General features: G+C 40.1%; 1 protein-coding gene across 1 annotated transcript; it reads right to left on the reverse strand.

Moving 5' to 3' along the window:
* Positions 1 to 67: 67 nt before the first annotated feature.
* CCT2 (chaperonin containing TCP1 subunit 2) lies at positions 68 to 14053 on the reverse strand. The gene is made up of 16 exons (XM_052774488.1): positions 13824 to 14053; positions 12750 to 12824; positions 12212 to 12277; positions 12002 to 12113; positions 11024 to 11100; positions 9291 to 9403; positions 8532 to 8734; positions 8232 to 8332; positions 8018 to 8145; positions 5830 to 5933; positions 3899 to 4018; positions 3178 to 3306; positions 2980 to 3083; positions 1882 to 1981; positions 1054 to 1195; positions 68 to 382 (listed from the first exon to the last, which is right to left on the reverse strand). The coding sequence occupies exons 1-16, from the start codon at positions 13824 to 13826 to the stop codon at positions 352 to 354; spliced, it is 1608 nt and encodes a 535-aa protein (XP_052630448.1). The 5' UTR covers positions 13827 to 14053; the 3' UTR covers positions 68 to 351.
* Positions 14054 to 14379: the final 326 nt, after the last annotated feature.

A 14379-nucleotide genomic window follows, 5' to 3' on the forward strand; every position in this document is an offset into this window, starting at 1 on the left:
GACTGAGGATGTGCACCCCAGCTTTTCTAATGAAACTGGTTCTACACAAAAACAAATACAACTCTGATGAATGTGAACTTATTTTTTTTTATTTCTATGTATTTTAAGTGGAACCTGGAGAGGAACAGAAGGAATAGGGTTGTATAAAACCCGGTTTACTTGAAAGTGAATTCTTCCCCACACCACATATAAACTGAAATAAGTTAAAACCAACTGAAGACAGTTATTTCACACCACTGATGGAGATCTGCTCATCTCAAGCTTCTGTTCCATAACCTCACAAGAACTAGATCATTGAAGAAAATTACTAGGCGAGATCTGGTCCACACATCCTCAGGTACTGAAGAAAATTTAACATGGGCGATGGTCTGGTACGCGTTTTCTGGGAAGAAAAAACAAAATCAGAAAATTTCCCCCCACGCTGATGTCCACCAGCCTCCCCACCCACCCTTATTTTTAATTTTTAGCTGGTATTTTGTGTTCAGTGCTAGCTTTATCTCACAGCACAAAAAGCAGTATCATCCCAAAGCTAATACACCACCTTTGACCACAGTTAAAAAACCCCTGTGATTCGCAAAACAGTGCAAACTACCTGGTAGCAGGCATGCATGAAATAACCTGCCTACAAGTGGCATTTCTCCTCAAACTTTTTAAACAAACGTGTTTTTCTTTTAACTGCAGATTCCACTTCAGAAGCAGCTGGGCATTTCACTACAATTCTTGCCAAAAGAAAAAAAAAAGCAGCATGATCCCCTACATTTTGGTCAGCCACTTCTGCAGATGCTTTAGTACTAGATATGGCACATGAGTAGCTGGTGACCTAAGATTAACTCGGCATTGCTCAGGCGCACTAATTTAAGCACACTGACAGCTCTAAAGGCCTGTTCATACTGCCAATGCAAAAAAATCATGTAACATGAACATTACCATGTCATATGTCAGTCTTCATTTCAAATAAATATTTTTAGAACAAGACTTTTCTGCTGTTACTCTTCCACAGAAGGAGGTTACTTTGTACCACTGTAACTGACCACATAGATACTCAGATCATACCTTGGTGCTGCTTTAATGATGTCATCTACACGAAGAATCATTTCTGCTGCTTCAGCTGCACTCAGCAAAACTTGTCTCTTGACTTGGAAACTTTCTGTTACTCCCAAGACTGCCATGTCTCCAATGATACCCTCTTTCATATCTGGAAGAAGAGACTGATTAAGAGGTTGTTTGTTTTTTTTTAAATTGGGGGGGCGAGGGGGGGTGGTTTAAAGAAATTACAAGAAGCTGGCAGTATGGTAACTTAGCTGCTCAAATGAACCATATTGATAATAAGGGAAGTATTAAATAAAGTCTTTCACTTCAAGGGTCCCGATTTAAGCCTACCATGTTGGAATTACATACAAAAAATTAATGATGAAAACTTTATACACTGGGAAGAGGAGACAAGATCCCAACAGGACTCTCAGCACTATTTCCTTAGGTATATCAACTTCAGATTTCTTCTCCACCACTTTTTTTTAAGGGTTTGGTTTTTTGGGGGGGGGGGGGGGGGTTGGTTGTCTTGGGTTTTTGTTTGTTTGTTTTTAAATCAATGCCTTTCTTTTTAAGCTTCATATAACTAGACTCAATGTAAGTAAGGGAAGTGTTTTTTACAGGTGGAAACCATCCCCTTCAAAAACAAAGCTTTTCACTCTGTTGTGAAAATCCTGGTAGAATGATAAAGGAAATAGAACGTAGGCATACAGTGTTAAATGCAAAGCAAACAGAAATCAACGTACTCAGTTCTTCCAGCTACCAGTGACAAACAGATGTGACCAAGTTTAATAAGCCTAATCGCCGTCCCAAACAGCAATCCAACAACAGAATTAGTATCAAGCCCCTTACCAAGTCCATAAGTAGTCTTCCCTTCACTGTGAGCAGCTCTCAGCTGAGCAACCAAATCTGCACTGTCATAGCCAGCATTATCAGCTATTATTGTTGGGATCTAAGGGGATAAACACAGGTTGTTTTTAATTAATGCAGGGATTGATCCCTAGTAAACATGGAACATACTTTGGTATTACTAGTTTACTATTCAGTTTCAAGAAGAGGAAGTTTCAAAAACATGGGAAAAAAAAAAATCTAACTACCTTTCTAAGGATTTTGTTTAAGACCCTGTTCTAAGAGAGTAGCTGAGAGGACAGAAGTGTGTTAGCTGATTTGTCGGTTCATTTTACATGGACAGAAAGAAATCTGTCTCTTTCTTAGCATTTCAGACTACAACTGGAGAAACAGTTTCATTTTAAAAACATAAGCTTGCTGGTAAGCATTAACCACCAGATCATTCTGTTCACTATTTAAGTGACAGCAGTGCAAACTGCTTGTGCTGACTGAAGAGGTAATGCCAAGTCTTACCATGCTCTTTAATTTAATTTTCTTGGGAGAAATGTTTTACTATGGTCTTTCATTTCCTAAGAAAGGTTTTCCCTAATTTAAATTACAGGAAGGCAATTCTTCTCAAATTGACAGTCTGTTACCACAATACTACTCTATAAATGTTTCTTGTAATACTAAGTTGCAATCTCCAATGCAAGTCTAGAAACTTCTAGACAGTACTAGAGCACAAATACAATCAAATAGCACTAGAGTATCAATAGAACAGAACAGTTGCTCTCTTCTGAATTGGTTGTCAACTGAATAAGGCAAGATTTTTATGGGCTATTTCTGCTGCACTTTTAACCTTGCAGGTAACAGGAGCAAGAACCAGTTAGAAGAGGGCTAGCATACGAACATCAGAGTTCTGTAACATGCAGAATTATTAAAAACACCACTACTTTTTTCCTAAGAGAGAAAACAGTAACTTCTTCCCCTTTGCTAAATTTCACTTTTTTACTTTTAGAAAACCAAACCTTTGAAAGAGAAGCAACTATCTGATGCCAGAAGCTAGTAAACTTAGTGAAACATCATGCCTATTAATCCAGCAATCTGATTAAACAAACTTACCATTCGTAAAGCCTTAGCAAAGGACTCCATTGCAACAGACTCTTTACCAGGTGTTCTGATGGCAAGTTCTGCAACAGCGTTAGCCATCAGCATCTCTGAACAACCTATTCATTGGAGACACACAGATGTTTTATATCTGACTTGAACAGTAATACAAAACGTGTATCATGTACAAGGTACAAAGAATCTAATATTCACCTCCACCATACACAGTTCTAGTGTCCTTCACGGTCTGGGCAAGAACACAGAGAGCATCATGCAAAGACCTCTCTGCTTCATCTAGAATCTGCTGTGTTGCTCCACGCAAAACTATGGTGCAAGCTTCACCTAAAAAGCACAAATATGAACAGATTAAAAAAACAAACCAAAGACAAAAAAAGAGGCTATAGCAAAGTATTGCTAATGGTTTTGCTATCACTGCAGTCAAGTTTTACATAGATCAATTGGGGGGGTGGGGGGAAGAAAGCATGATGACATTTCACAGGTATAATGAAATGATGCACACTATACTATTGCTTTTATTAGTGAACTGTTCCACACCACCTTATTTAATTTAATAAAAAAATGAATGTTATCTCAAAACTACCCCTCAGAAATTTACAGTATTGGCATTTACTAGAACAAGCACTCAAGTTCTTTAAGTATGACATGTTGCTACTATTCTTGTCAATTTAACCTCCCAAAGGAGAAATTTTGGTTCCTACCCTTACAAATGCTTATGTTCATTTACTTAACATTAAACACACACAACTTCAACCATGAACATACATCTTTGCAGGATTTTTACTGAAGAGCAAGGCTTTAATAAAAATGGTTACATGAATTGTTACAAAATTCCTATGCCATCCTGGTAACTCAACAGCATTAGCAGGGGATTAACACAAATGTTACAACATGCCACTAGTGGTAAAACACTTACCCATTGCCACTCCAGAGAAATGAATAAGTTTATCTTCTCCAATCATGACTTCTTCAATAAGCTTGCAGCTTCCTAGTTTTACTAGCTCAGGGTGATCAAAGGTTGATGCAATTTCACCACCTATAAATGTAAGATCACACAAAAGTCAAAGAGCTCACAATGAAAGCATCCATTCAGGCAAGGTCTAACCAAAGGGGGGGAAAAAAAATTAAAAAAAAAAAAAAATCTTCATGATTGCCCAAAAATGAATTTAAATTAACAATGCTGATAAGCCAAATTTTTCCACTGTCAGCATATGGCACCAGAAACCTTCCACTGATGTTGACAAGTCCTTAAAACACTAATATTTTGTTTCACATCACAAGAACTACAATAGCTGTAACGCTTTTGAGCTCTGTCTGGGTAAGAGACTAAATGTTGATCTTTGCCAATATTAAAATGTCAATCTGTTTAAAATTTCAATAGTATTGACTGATGAAGTATTTATAAAGTACTATATCAAGTTTGCTATGTTTTTAAAGTTGAGCTTGTGCCAGTATTCATTTTGCCTGCCCAATGATGGCTGAGAACCACTGGCCACCACTCTCCTGAATCGCAACTCTCATGCCATGTCACAGTGGCAATATTGTGCATTTATTGTAAACTCCCATATTGTAAACAAAACAGATATTACAAAGACCAAAATGTCTCTGAATGGAATATTGTTCTAGTAATTTGATATTCCCATTAGAAAACCATTTACATATCTTCACTCCCAGTGTATGCTCAATTATTCCACATTAGCTTGCAGCACTGCTGTAGTTGTAGAGGTACAAGAAAAGACAAGATTTGTAGTAAAGAGTTTGTGCTTACTAAAAGCTTGTCTATTTTTTTCAGCTATACTATTTGATCCAGTGTGGTCTGATATGGTTCACTTGCTCTGCCTACAAAATTTGCTTTGAATTTGTTCCAGAACATAAGCAGTATTGCTCTCAATCAGGCATTTACCCGTGTCAATGTGCCTACAGACAGTTATACACAATTGCTGCTTCGGTTTTACTGAGCTAAACACGTCAGTATCTTTTCCTCTCTCCCTCAAAGCAAATTCTCCATTCTCCTGATCAATTTCACAATTAACTTTTTATGATGTTCCAGTTAACTATCTCTAACTTCAGCAACGAGAATCATCTGTGGCATTCCAGATGTTTCATTTTCCTTAGTTACTAGAGTCACATTTACACTGACCACTACTGAAAATATCCAGGTTGTTCATGTCATCTGAGATCCACCTCAAGTCGATGACTCAGGCCCACATTTTTAACAAAGGATGACTCTCTAAGTCTTCTCTATTATTACAATCAAACAACAGCCATTTATAACAAGATGGTATTAACTAACTTCTGGATGCATCATCTTATTCTTCCTATTGCTAAGTTTCGTCCTTTCCCTAGAAAACAAACACTTCAAAAGTTTATCAAGCAGGGACTTAACTGAAAATATTTTTGAAACATGAAAGAAAATTACTAACTGGCACTAACTGGCTAAATTATATTCCACAGTTAACATTATGATCCTTTATTCACAGCTGCTAGAGGAAAAAAAAAGTATGTTTAAATAATTATGCAGGGAGGATTCAGAATTAGAACAGACATTTTACATGCAAAGTATAAGACAATGAAGATAGAAACTGAGTTACCTGCTTCTGAAAAAATACTGACAGTTATATAGCAGCTGATAAATCAACAAAGTAATTTCAAAGTTTCTTATTTCATAAGGTCCTCCATATACTTTTGTATTTAAGTACCATAAAATAAAGTTTATTTGGAGTACTTTTCACATTCACAGATCTGCTTAATAGTAAAAAGTACAAACTAGGTGATCAAGCATTAACATTTACTGAAGATCAAATAATGTGACTCTCCAAGTTTCATATAACAAGGTACTCTACATACCTGTAACAAGAGCCAGACGTTCTACACCAGCAAAGTCAGCATGTTCAATAGCCATGACACCAGCAGCTCCAAAGAGCTGTTCAGGGTAGTTGTAGATCAACTGTCTACAATTAAAACACAGGCACATCTTCCCATTACACACAGAACAAACCTTTTAAAATACCAGAGTAACAAAGGACACCTAATTCTCAGTAGCATGGATATGCAACAAGATTTCTGAAAGCTACAAAAGCAGTCAATATGTGAGGCCCCTGCCACACACGGAATGTTACACCACACAGAAGCAAATGCAGTGACAGGAAAACATACAAAGCTGAAAAAAACATAAAAAACTCAAACTACTATAGCTCTTTGCAAAACCCTTCCCCTGAAGGCACACTATCAACGCACAAGGACTCATATGCTTTAAATTCTAAGTCCTTTGATTCTAAGCGCCTGCTGGGCACTTAACTGCCTAGTCCAGCAGAGTGCACTAAAACCACATGTGAAATAACACCTCTAATTCCTTCACCAATACAAAATCCAAACAGCAGACAACTCTATGGGAACAACCAATGGCCAGTCTCGTAACGTATACAAATAGCAGACCACAGCGAAGAATGTATGTGCTCCCTTGTTAATATGTAAGCCACTCTCTCTAGAATGAAGTAGTCATCTAAAGCTAAACGGTCAGTGAACAGCCATTCAGGAGTGCTACGCCAAACTAATTTTCCCTTCCAAACTAGAGACTGAGTGTTGTAGAGATTCAGCAGGAGCTGGGAGATGCCATCTCTGTCAAAAAAGATGTTTCTAATCTATCTTCAAAAGAGACAATTGGCACTGCTGGGTATGCGCAGAGGAGATTCTTCCTACTCTGGAGCCGTATAACCTTGAACCCTGTCAAGCATCTCCTCAGCGGTATTTAACTGGCTAACACTTACAGTATCAATGTGAAGCGGATCTACAGTATGCCTATAAGCAGAAGTCAATTTTATCAGGCAATAAGTCTGAAAGTCAAGAGTCAATCTAACTGGAATACCACTAGCCCTGGCTACCGTGACTGACTGCTACCTCAGCTTCCTTAGGGCAACTACCTGTGTTACAAGCACACTGGATAGCAGTGATGGAGTTAAGGATTTTTTTTTTTTTGCATACTTCAAAGGATTCTTCCATCTATTTGCCAACAGGACTCCTGACTCTATTTGTACCCCGTCCACTGGACAAAGTACTCATTCTGCCTACACTAGAACATAACCTATGTGAAACATGACATAGATGGAGGGACTATGAGATTCATCAGTCTGTCAGCGGTTCTTACAGATGTTTAACCCAAATTTTGAAGGTGAGTTCTAAGATGGACTATGTCCTGAAAGAGTAAATCTTTGCTACTGCAGAAAACAGTGCTACTCTTACAACTCCTATCCTTTGGTGTAGTACTAGCTAATCAGCTTCCCAGTAGGCTACATGATGCGCTGAACCACCAGGCGTCAAGCTGCTCTTACGTATGGCAGTTTCACTCAAATGTGAATTACTGAAAGGCAGAAGCATTTTTCATCATTAAAAAACTGAATGCTTTTTTTGCCCTGTGACAGCTCAAGAGAGAAGCACACTGTTAACAAAAATAAGTAACTTAGATTGTGACATCTCTTAAATGAAAATGCTATTCTCTCATACTTTCAGAGATGTGTATAAAAGGTTCAGGACAGGGAGCACAGAGGCCTTTCAAACACTCTTGAATTTGGAGCGGTACTCCAGCACCAGCATTTTAATGCAGGAAAAAGCATAGCTGGTTCAATCTGAACTAAATGCATTAAGCAGCACAGACTCTTTCAGCACTGATTTCCTCCCAAAAGCAGGAATATGGATATGGACAATGCTGCTGGTATTCATAACTAAATAAATCTGTTAGTATAAAAGCACAGTGACATTGCTTCAACTGGACTGAAACACGGATTCCTGATTAAGTAACATCACTTCTTCCTCTTTAAAATAAAAAACCAAAACGGGGTGGGTAGGAGGGCACGGTGCACAAGGGGAAGCACAGAAAAAAACATCGGCCGCACTGAAGTGAATAAATCAAGCATTAAGAAGGATTATCTAACTTTACAGATACAAGCATAAATTATGTTCTTCACACTCACAGTATTCAAATCTTGCTATTTTCTAACTGCACTATAAACTCTACCCCTTTTTCCCAGAAAATACATACCTGTTAATAAAGCAGTTTATTCCATGCTTAAGAATACGCTCTACCTTCTCCTTCATTTTTTCTTTCTCTGCCTGTTCTATTTCTGCTACTTTTGCTGTAGAGTCCACTCTAACCCGAGAGCCAAATATCTAAATCAAAGAAAATGAAGAGCTCAGTCTAAAAAGGAATTCCATTTACAAAAATATCGTTTCACAACAGTGGTTCTGTCACATACCTTAATCTTGTCTGTATCCATACCAGTATTTGCAATAAGAATCTTTGCATTTTCAATTCTTTTTGGCTGATTTACACCAATCTTCTTGTCGAGTAAAAAGCCTGTAGTAACAGAAAGGTCTTGTAAGACTTCATATTAAAAAAGGAGAACAATCCATTTCCATTATTACAAAAACTCCTATTTATTATTCAATTTAATAATAACATAGCAATGTTTCCTAGGACAAATTTGTACAGAGATGTGTAACTTTTAACAGTTTTGTTTCTCAAGCGCGCTTACAGCCAATGTACAAAGACTTACCTTCATCTAAGTAGGAATCAGCCAAACTTCCACCCAGTTTCTTAATGACATGGATAGCCTCCAAATTGCCAGAGCCTTTCAACCTAAGAACAGCTTCTACAGCTAGTTTGACAAAGTGATCTTTATGATGAGTAAGTAATTTTGATGAAAGAGTCGTTCCCGCAATGTTCATCAAGTCTTCACGGAACTTCACTTCATCATCACTAAAATAAAGTCAGTACAGTTAAAGTGGAAGGTCTGAAATCCTTAACTATCATTAACCTACCACTGTGAGTGTCTCCCCGCTTCTTCTAGCCTTTATCTGTGTGTACCACGTTCCATTTTGAGGAATGCTAGCTACACAGAATCCCTCCGGCATCCCAGAATACAACCTTCTATTTGAAATACAAGCTCAATTAGGAGAACCTTTGCGTTCAGCTTTAGAAAGCCTGTGCTCTCAAAGCGTCAGGTAAAGAAGAGAGTCACATTTAAAATCAGAGTATGAAATCTGAAATAATAGCTCAGATTTTTGTTCTAGGGAGCAACTTATTGCTCATATTTTGTTTCTGCACATCATAAGTAATTTTAAATAATTTCATAAAGCTTCTGCAGTTCATCTAAAGAAAATGCAGTCTTTTTTTTCTTAACTGTTAAAATTCATAAATTCAGCCTTTACACTACTTAAAAGAGAGCGAAGAATTTCCCAATGGTGTATAATTCTTACTGATGTTTTAATCTTGACTGGTTTATGATGAGTTACAGCACATGTACATTACTAACCCATGATCCACAGCCGCTTTCAAAAGTGCCTCTCTTGAAGCTTTTGTGGCTGCTCTCCAGCCTGCAATGATGGTCTGAGGATGAATCTTCTTTGAAATCAGTAACTCTGCCTCCTATTTAAATGAAATTAATGATTAGTTTTTTCCCCAAGGTACTTTTACACTAACTAGGAAAGACACTTCCAAGTAATCAGAAAATTCTGAATGGCAGCAAAAGCCAGAAAGCTCTGACAATGAAATGAAAGTCACCCTGCTGGCAGCTTTTTCTTCCAATCTAGGCAAATATGATTTGCCCTTGGAATATTGTCAGGAAATTTTGATTCATTAAAAAAAACCCAAAAACCTAACTCTAACAGGAATAGCAACCAGACATATACTTCAAAATAGCAATCTTTCCCTTCCTGTTTCTGTTCACTTATAGCTGCAACTTAAAGTGTAGTTGGAACAAAAAAAATCTCCAAACTCCCTTTTTGCAAGGAACTTGGCAAGCTGATGGATCATTTCTCAGATGCTCTTGATCACAGTTCCTGGACCTGAGATGATTAGATTTACTGACACAGCTCTGCTAAGAAGAGTTCCTCACTTCTGAAGTCTCTTTTATAGTAATTTCAGATTTAGAGTTTGGCAGTGTGAACTCTGTATACAGAATTTAAATGAACAGTATGAATTCAGGTCTTGTGCACACAAGAAGAGAATTTAACATGCTTTGGGTTTTTTTCTCATTAATGTTATGAAAAGGATTTCAGAGGACTGAACCTCACAACTAAGCAGTGCTACATGCTTCCCAGTGCAACATCCAGGAAGTGACCTATGACAGAGTGATACTTCTCCGTTTCACTTGCACAATGAAGTCAGAGAAAAGAATTTTCTAAAATGTACCAAATTAAAATACTTGTGAATTTATAAATAATAAAATAAGGAATATAACTTAAAATTAAAAAAATAAATAAAAAAGAAAAATTGATGCCTGTCATGGTTTAACCCCAGCCAGCAACTAAGCACCACGCAGCTGCTCACTCACTCCCCCCCGCCCCAGTGGGATGGGGGAGAGAATTGGAAGGAAAAAGGTAAAACTCGTGGGTTGAGATAAGAACAATGTAACAGAACAGAAAGGAAGAAACTAATAATGATAATAATAACAATAATAAAATGACAATAATAATAAAAGGATTGGAATATACAAAACAAGTGACGCACAATGCAATTGCTCACCACTCGCCGACCGATGCCCAGTTAGTTCCCAAGCAGCGATCCCCCCCTAGGCCAACCCCCTCCCAGTTTATATACTGGGCATGATGTCACATGGTATGGAATACCCCTTTGGCCAGTTGGGGTCAGCTGTCCTGGCTGTGTCCCCTCCCAACTCCTTGTGCCCCTCCAGCCTTCTTGCTGGCTGGGCATGAGAAGCTGAAAAACCCTTGACTTGGTATAAACCCTACTGAGCAACAACTGAAAACATCAGTGTGTTATCACCATTCTCCTCCTACTGAACCCAAAACATAACACTATACAAGCTACTAGAAAGAAAATTAACTCTATCCCAGCCGAAACCAGGACAATGACACAGTATTCTAAGGGTTTGGGGTTTTTCCCCTATCAATTTAACAGCAAGGGAGCTAGGTATCCCTATATTTTGGGAGCCCTCTTCATAAACATGAAAGAACACATCCCCTATTGATATCACAGGAGTACATTGCCAAATAAAAACACATCTGAAAATCTGTAATACGTCACCCTCAGTAATTCAGCGGCCAACACTGTGACAGACGTAGTTCCATCACCAACTTCATCATCTTGAACCTTTGACATATCTAAAAAAAAAAGCCACTGCATTAATGTTTTGATTCAAAATACCATGCTCACCAGTACCAGCTTTACATACAAGTATTTTTCTCTCACGTTAGTTTGGAGAAGAAAAAAATAATCTTACTCCTCAATACTTTAAAGAGGTCACTCTTTAAGTCACAGAAAAACCTGAGATGCAAATCAAATTCAGCATCCTTCAAATTCCTGCTCTTCATTTGCAACCTAGACACCAGTTCCAGTCTGGAGATGGTCAAGAGCTACTCCTCTCTCTCTCCTCATTCCTGAAGATGGCCATCAAAAGGAAATAGGGCCAGATAGAAGCTCTAAGCTAAAGACACAGGATCACAAAATATAATAACGAAGTACGCCCCATGAACTGTTGCTAAACAAGGACCCAGCAAACACGAAATCATCAAGAAACTTGACACCAAATTGTTCAGGGTCCTGCGTGTCACTAGAACTGGGCCATTTCCACACTAAGACAGTTGATCGCAAAGGTAAACTCTGTCCAGAGTACAATGTTGACTAAGTGATAAAAAGAGATTTAAATCAGGGAGAACCTCTCTACCCCAGTAGGTTTCTGTTCCGAATTTTCCCAGTGAAAGAAGAAGGACATATAGCTGTCTTTTTTGTCCCTTTTGACTCCAGGGACAAACCAGTGTTGAGGGAAAATGAGGAGACATCGGAACAGTTTTGCAAGAGCAGTATATACCTCAATTTTACTTTGGCAGAGTTCCACAACTCCTGCAACACCCTGGCCTCCTTACTTCGGGAATTCTGCTCCCCCTCCTTTCAATTTTTCACATTATTTGAAGACTACTTTTCTAAGAACAAATAAAAACTACGTAATAAAGTTACAGCTGAAGAAATGCCAAGTACTCCAATGACAAGCTCTTAAAAACTCACCAACCAAGACCTTGGCAGCTGGGTTGTCAACTCCAATAGCTTTCAGGATGGTTGCACCATCGTTGGTAACTGTTACCGTGCTATCTCTTCCAGTACTTAAAAGAATCTTGTCCTACAAGATACAAGATGCAGAATACTGCTTGAAAACATACCGTAACTATTAAAACTAAATTATCAGGTATGACCACTGAGAACTTGCAGCTGTCTTACCATGCCTTTAGGCCCCAGAGTGCTCTTGACGAGGTCACCGATAGCAATGGCACCAACAAAGGATGACTGAAATGAAAGCAAACATACCTTAGAAAAGGATTTATTTCTACTTTAATACGAGAAGTAGATGCTAGCCCATAACTTCCAAAAGGACATCTTAACGCAACCCTTCTGCAGCCACGCTCCTTTCAGCAGTCTGGGCCCAAGTTTCTTAACTGCTACGTTTTGATAACAAGATCAAATATACTTAATTCTCACAGAAGCCATAAAAGCCTGTCTCGCAGCCAAAAGAAATGCCCTCTGATGAACGTAAGTCTTCTGAGCTTAGCTACTTAGTTTTTGAACACTTACGAGGAGCTTCTCTAATTGTTAGTATAAACAACACTCCTCCTACCTTCTGTTCACAGATGTGCAACAAAAAACCCCAATGAGACAGATGAAGTTCCACATCACCATAAACTGGAAGTACATTTAACAGTAGAAAAGACTAAGTTCAATTACCCCAAGTATTACCAGTTTCTTACAGAATTAAACTTACCAACCGAGCTGTTTCGGCCTTTTCTTCATCTGCACCTGCCTTGAAAATGTTCACAGGAGCAAGGGAAATGGATGCCTAAAACAGAGTTAACATAAGCGTATTCCCTTAGCTTTAATAAAACAATGCATTTTAAAAATAAACCCCTGATGCTAACAGCCTAAACAATGTTTTTATTATTAAAATAATTTCTTTCTAGACCTCATTTGGTTTCGATAAAAAGTACATTCAGGACAAATTCACCTTCACTCTTTCTTAAAAATCGGTCTTGCAATCTCTTCATCACGCAAAGGGATTACAAGACAGACTGCAACGTACTCCAAGGGACTGCACACCACATTCTCTGATAAGATCGATGAGCCTGAAAGGCCGTTACCAGTACCTTGCTTTGTGGCAACGTTTGTGTTGCTGTTCTGTGCGGCTAACCATCAGATCCAGACAACCCAAAGACAGGTACAACCAGCAGAACCTAAAGAATCCAGTTACTGAGCACGCTGGGGCTGTAATATTTTGACATTTTGTGTTGAACCCTAATTTTTTTTATTTGCATCTCCATGTAAATTAATTGTACCAGTAACGAACACATGCCGTCAGAGACTTGCAAAGAACTTAAGGCCTTAAACGAATTAGGATCAAATCCCAAAAGTACAGATGCGTCAACCCTCTGAGGAGAGGGAGAGGAGAGGGAGAGGAGAGGGAGAGGAGAGGGAGAGGAGAGGGAGAGGAGAGGGAGAGGAGAGGGAGAGGAGAGGAGGCCTCCCGCCCGCCTCCATCCTGTCAGCCGCGCTGCGGGCCGGGGCGAGGTCCCACGACCGCGGGACCGGGAACCGCCCGGGGCCTGCTCCGCCGCTGCAGGCCGGGCCGGGCCGGTCCCGCACCGCGGCCCACGGCGGTCCCTCCTCGCCCGCGTTCTAGAACCTTCCAGGCCCAACACTCCTCCTCCTCCTTCCCCACCCCCACCCCCGCGGGACAAAGCGCGGGAGGAGGGGCGCGGCCACCGGGCCCTCGCAGGCCTGTCTGAGGGGAAGGGAGCCGCCGCCCGGCCCTGCCGTGCCGTGCCCACCCTCCGCCGCTCACCATGATGCCGGTGCCTCCTCCTTCTCCTCCTCCTCTGCCAGAGAACCCGCGCGCGCGGCTCCGCGGCCCCTCCACGAGCTCCTCGGCGGAACTGGCGTCAGAGGAGCCGCCGACTTCCGGCGGCGCGCACGGCCTTGTGGGAGCCACCGCCCGTTTCCTCAGGGGGAGGCGGCCGGCCCCGCTGTGCGGAGTTGTTTGCGCCTCAGGAAAGGAGAGTGCGATTGCCCCAGGTTAATTTCGTCATATTCCTGGAGGTCCGTTCTCAAACCGGTCAAAAGCATTTAAAATTACCGCTCCTGGCCTCCAGCGCGCTTGCCAGACGGTCCCGGATACCTGCTATTGCATCATCCACGTCGCCAATGAAAAGCAGGGAAGAGGAGATAACCGCAGCACAATCCCACTCAAAACGCTTTTCAGTATTAAAAGTCTGGTTAACTCGTCTCTTGGCAGCTTTGCGGACGTGTGAGACCACATCCGAGCCTCATTCTGTCGCTGCTTTTCCTCCACACAAAAAGCCTGTTAGTTACCTGGTCATATTAAAAAAAAAAAAAAAAAA

This window comes from Harpia harpyja, chromosome 23 (genome assembly GCF_026419915.1).
Source record: "Harpia harpyja isolate bHarHar1 chromosome 23, bHarHar1 primary haplotype, whole genome shotgun sequence".
Classification (NCBI taxonomy): Eukaryota; Metazoa; Chordata; class Aves; order Accipitriformes; family Accipitridae; genus Harpia; species Harpia harpyja.

Excerpts from the sequence above, each read along its gene's own strand:
- CCT2 (XM_052774488.1), bottom strand. Across the intron at positions 12,278-12,749 it reads AGGCCGAAACAGCTCGGTTG|TCATCCTTTGTTGGTGCCAT; the intron begins GTAAGTTTAATT and ends CTTTCATTTCAG. Across the intron at positions 3,307-3,898 it reads TTTCTCTGGAGTGGCAATGG|GTGAAGCTTGCACCATAGTT; the intron begins GTAAGTGTTTTA and ends TGTGCTTTTTAG.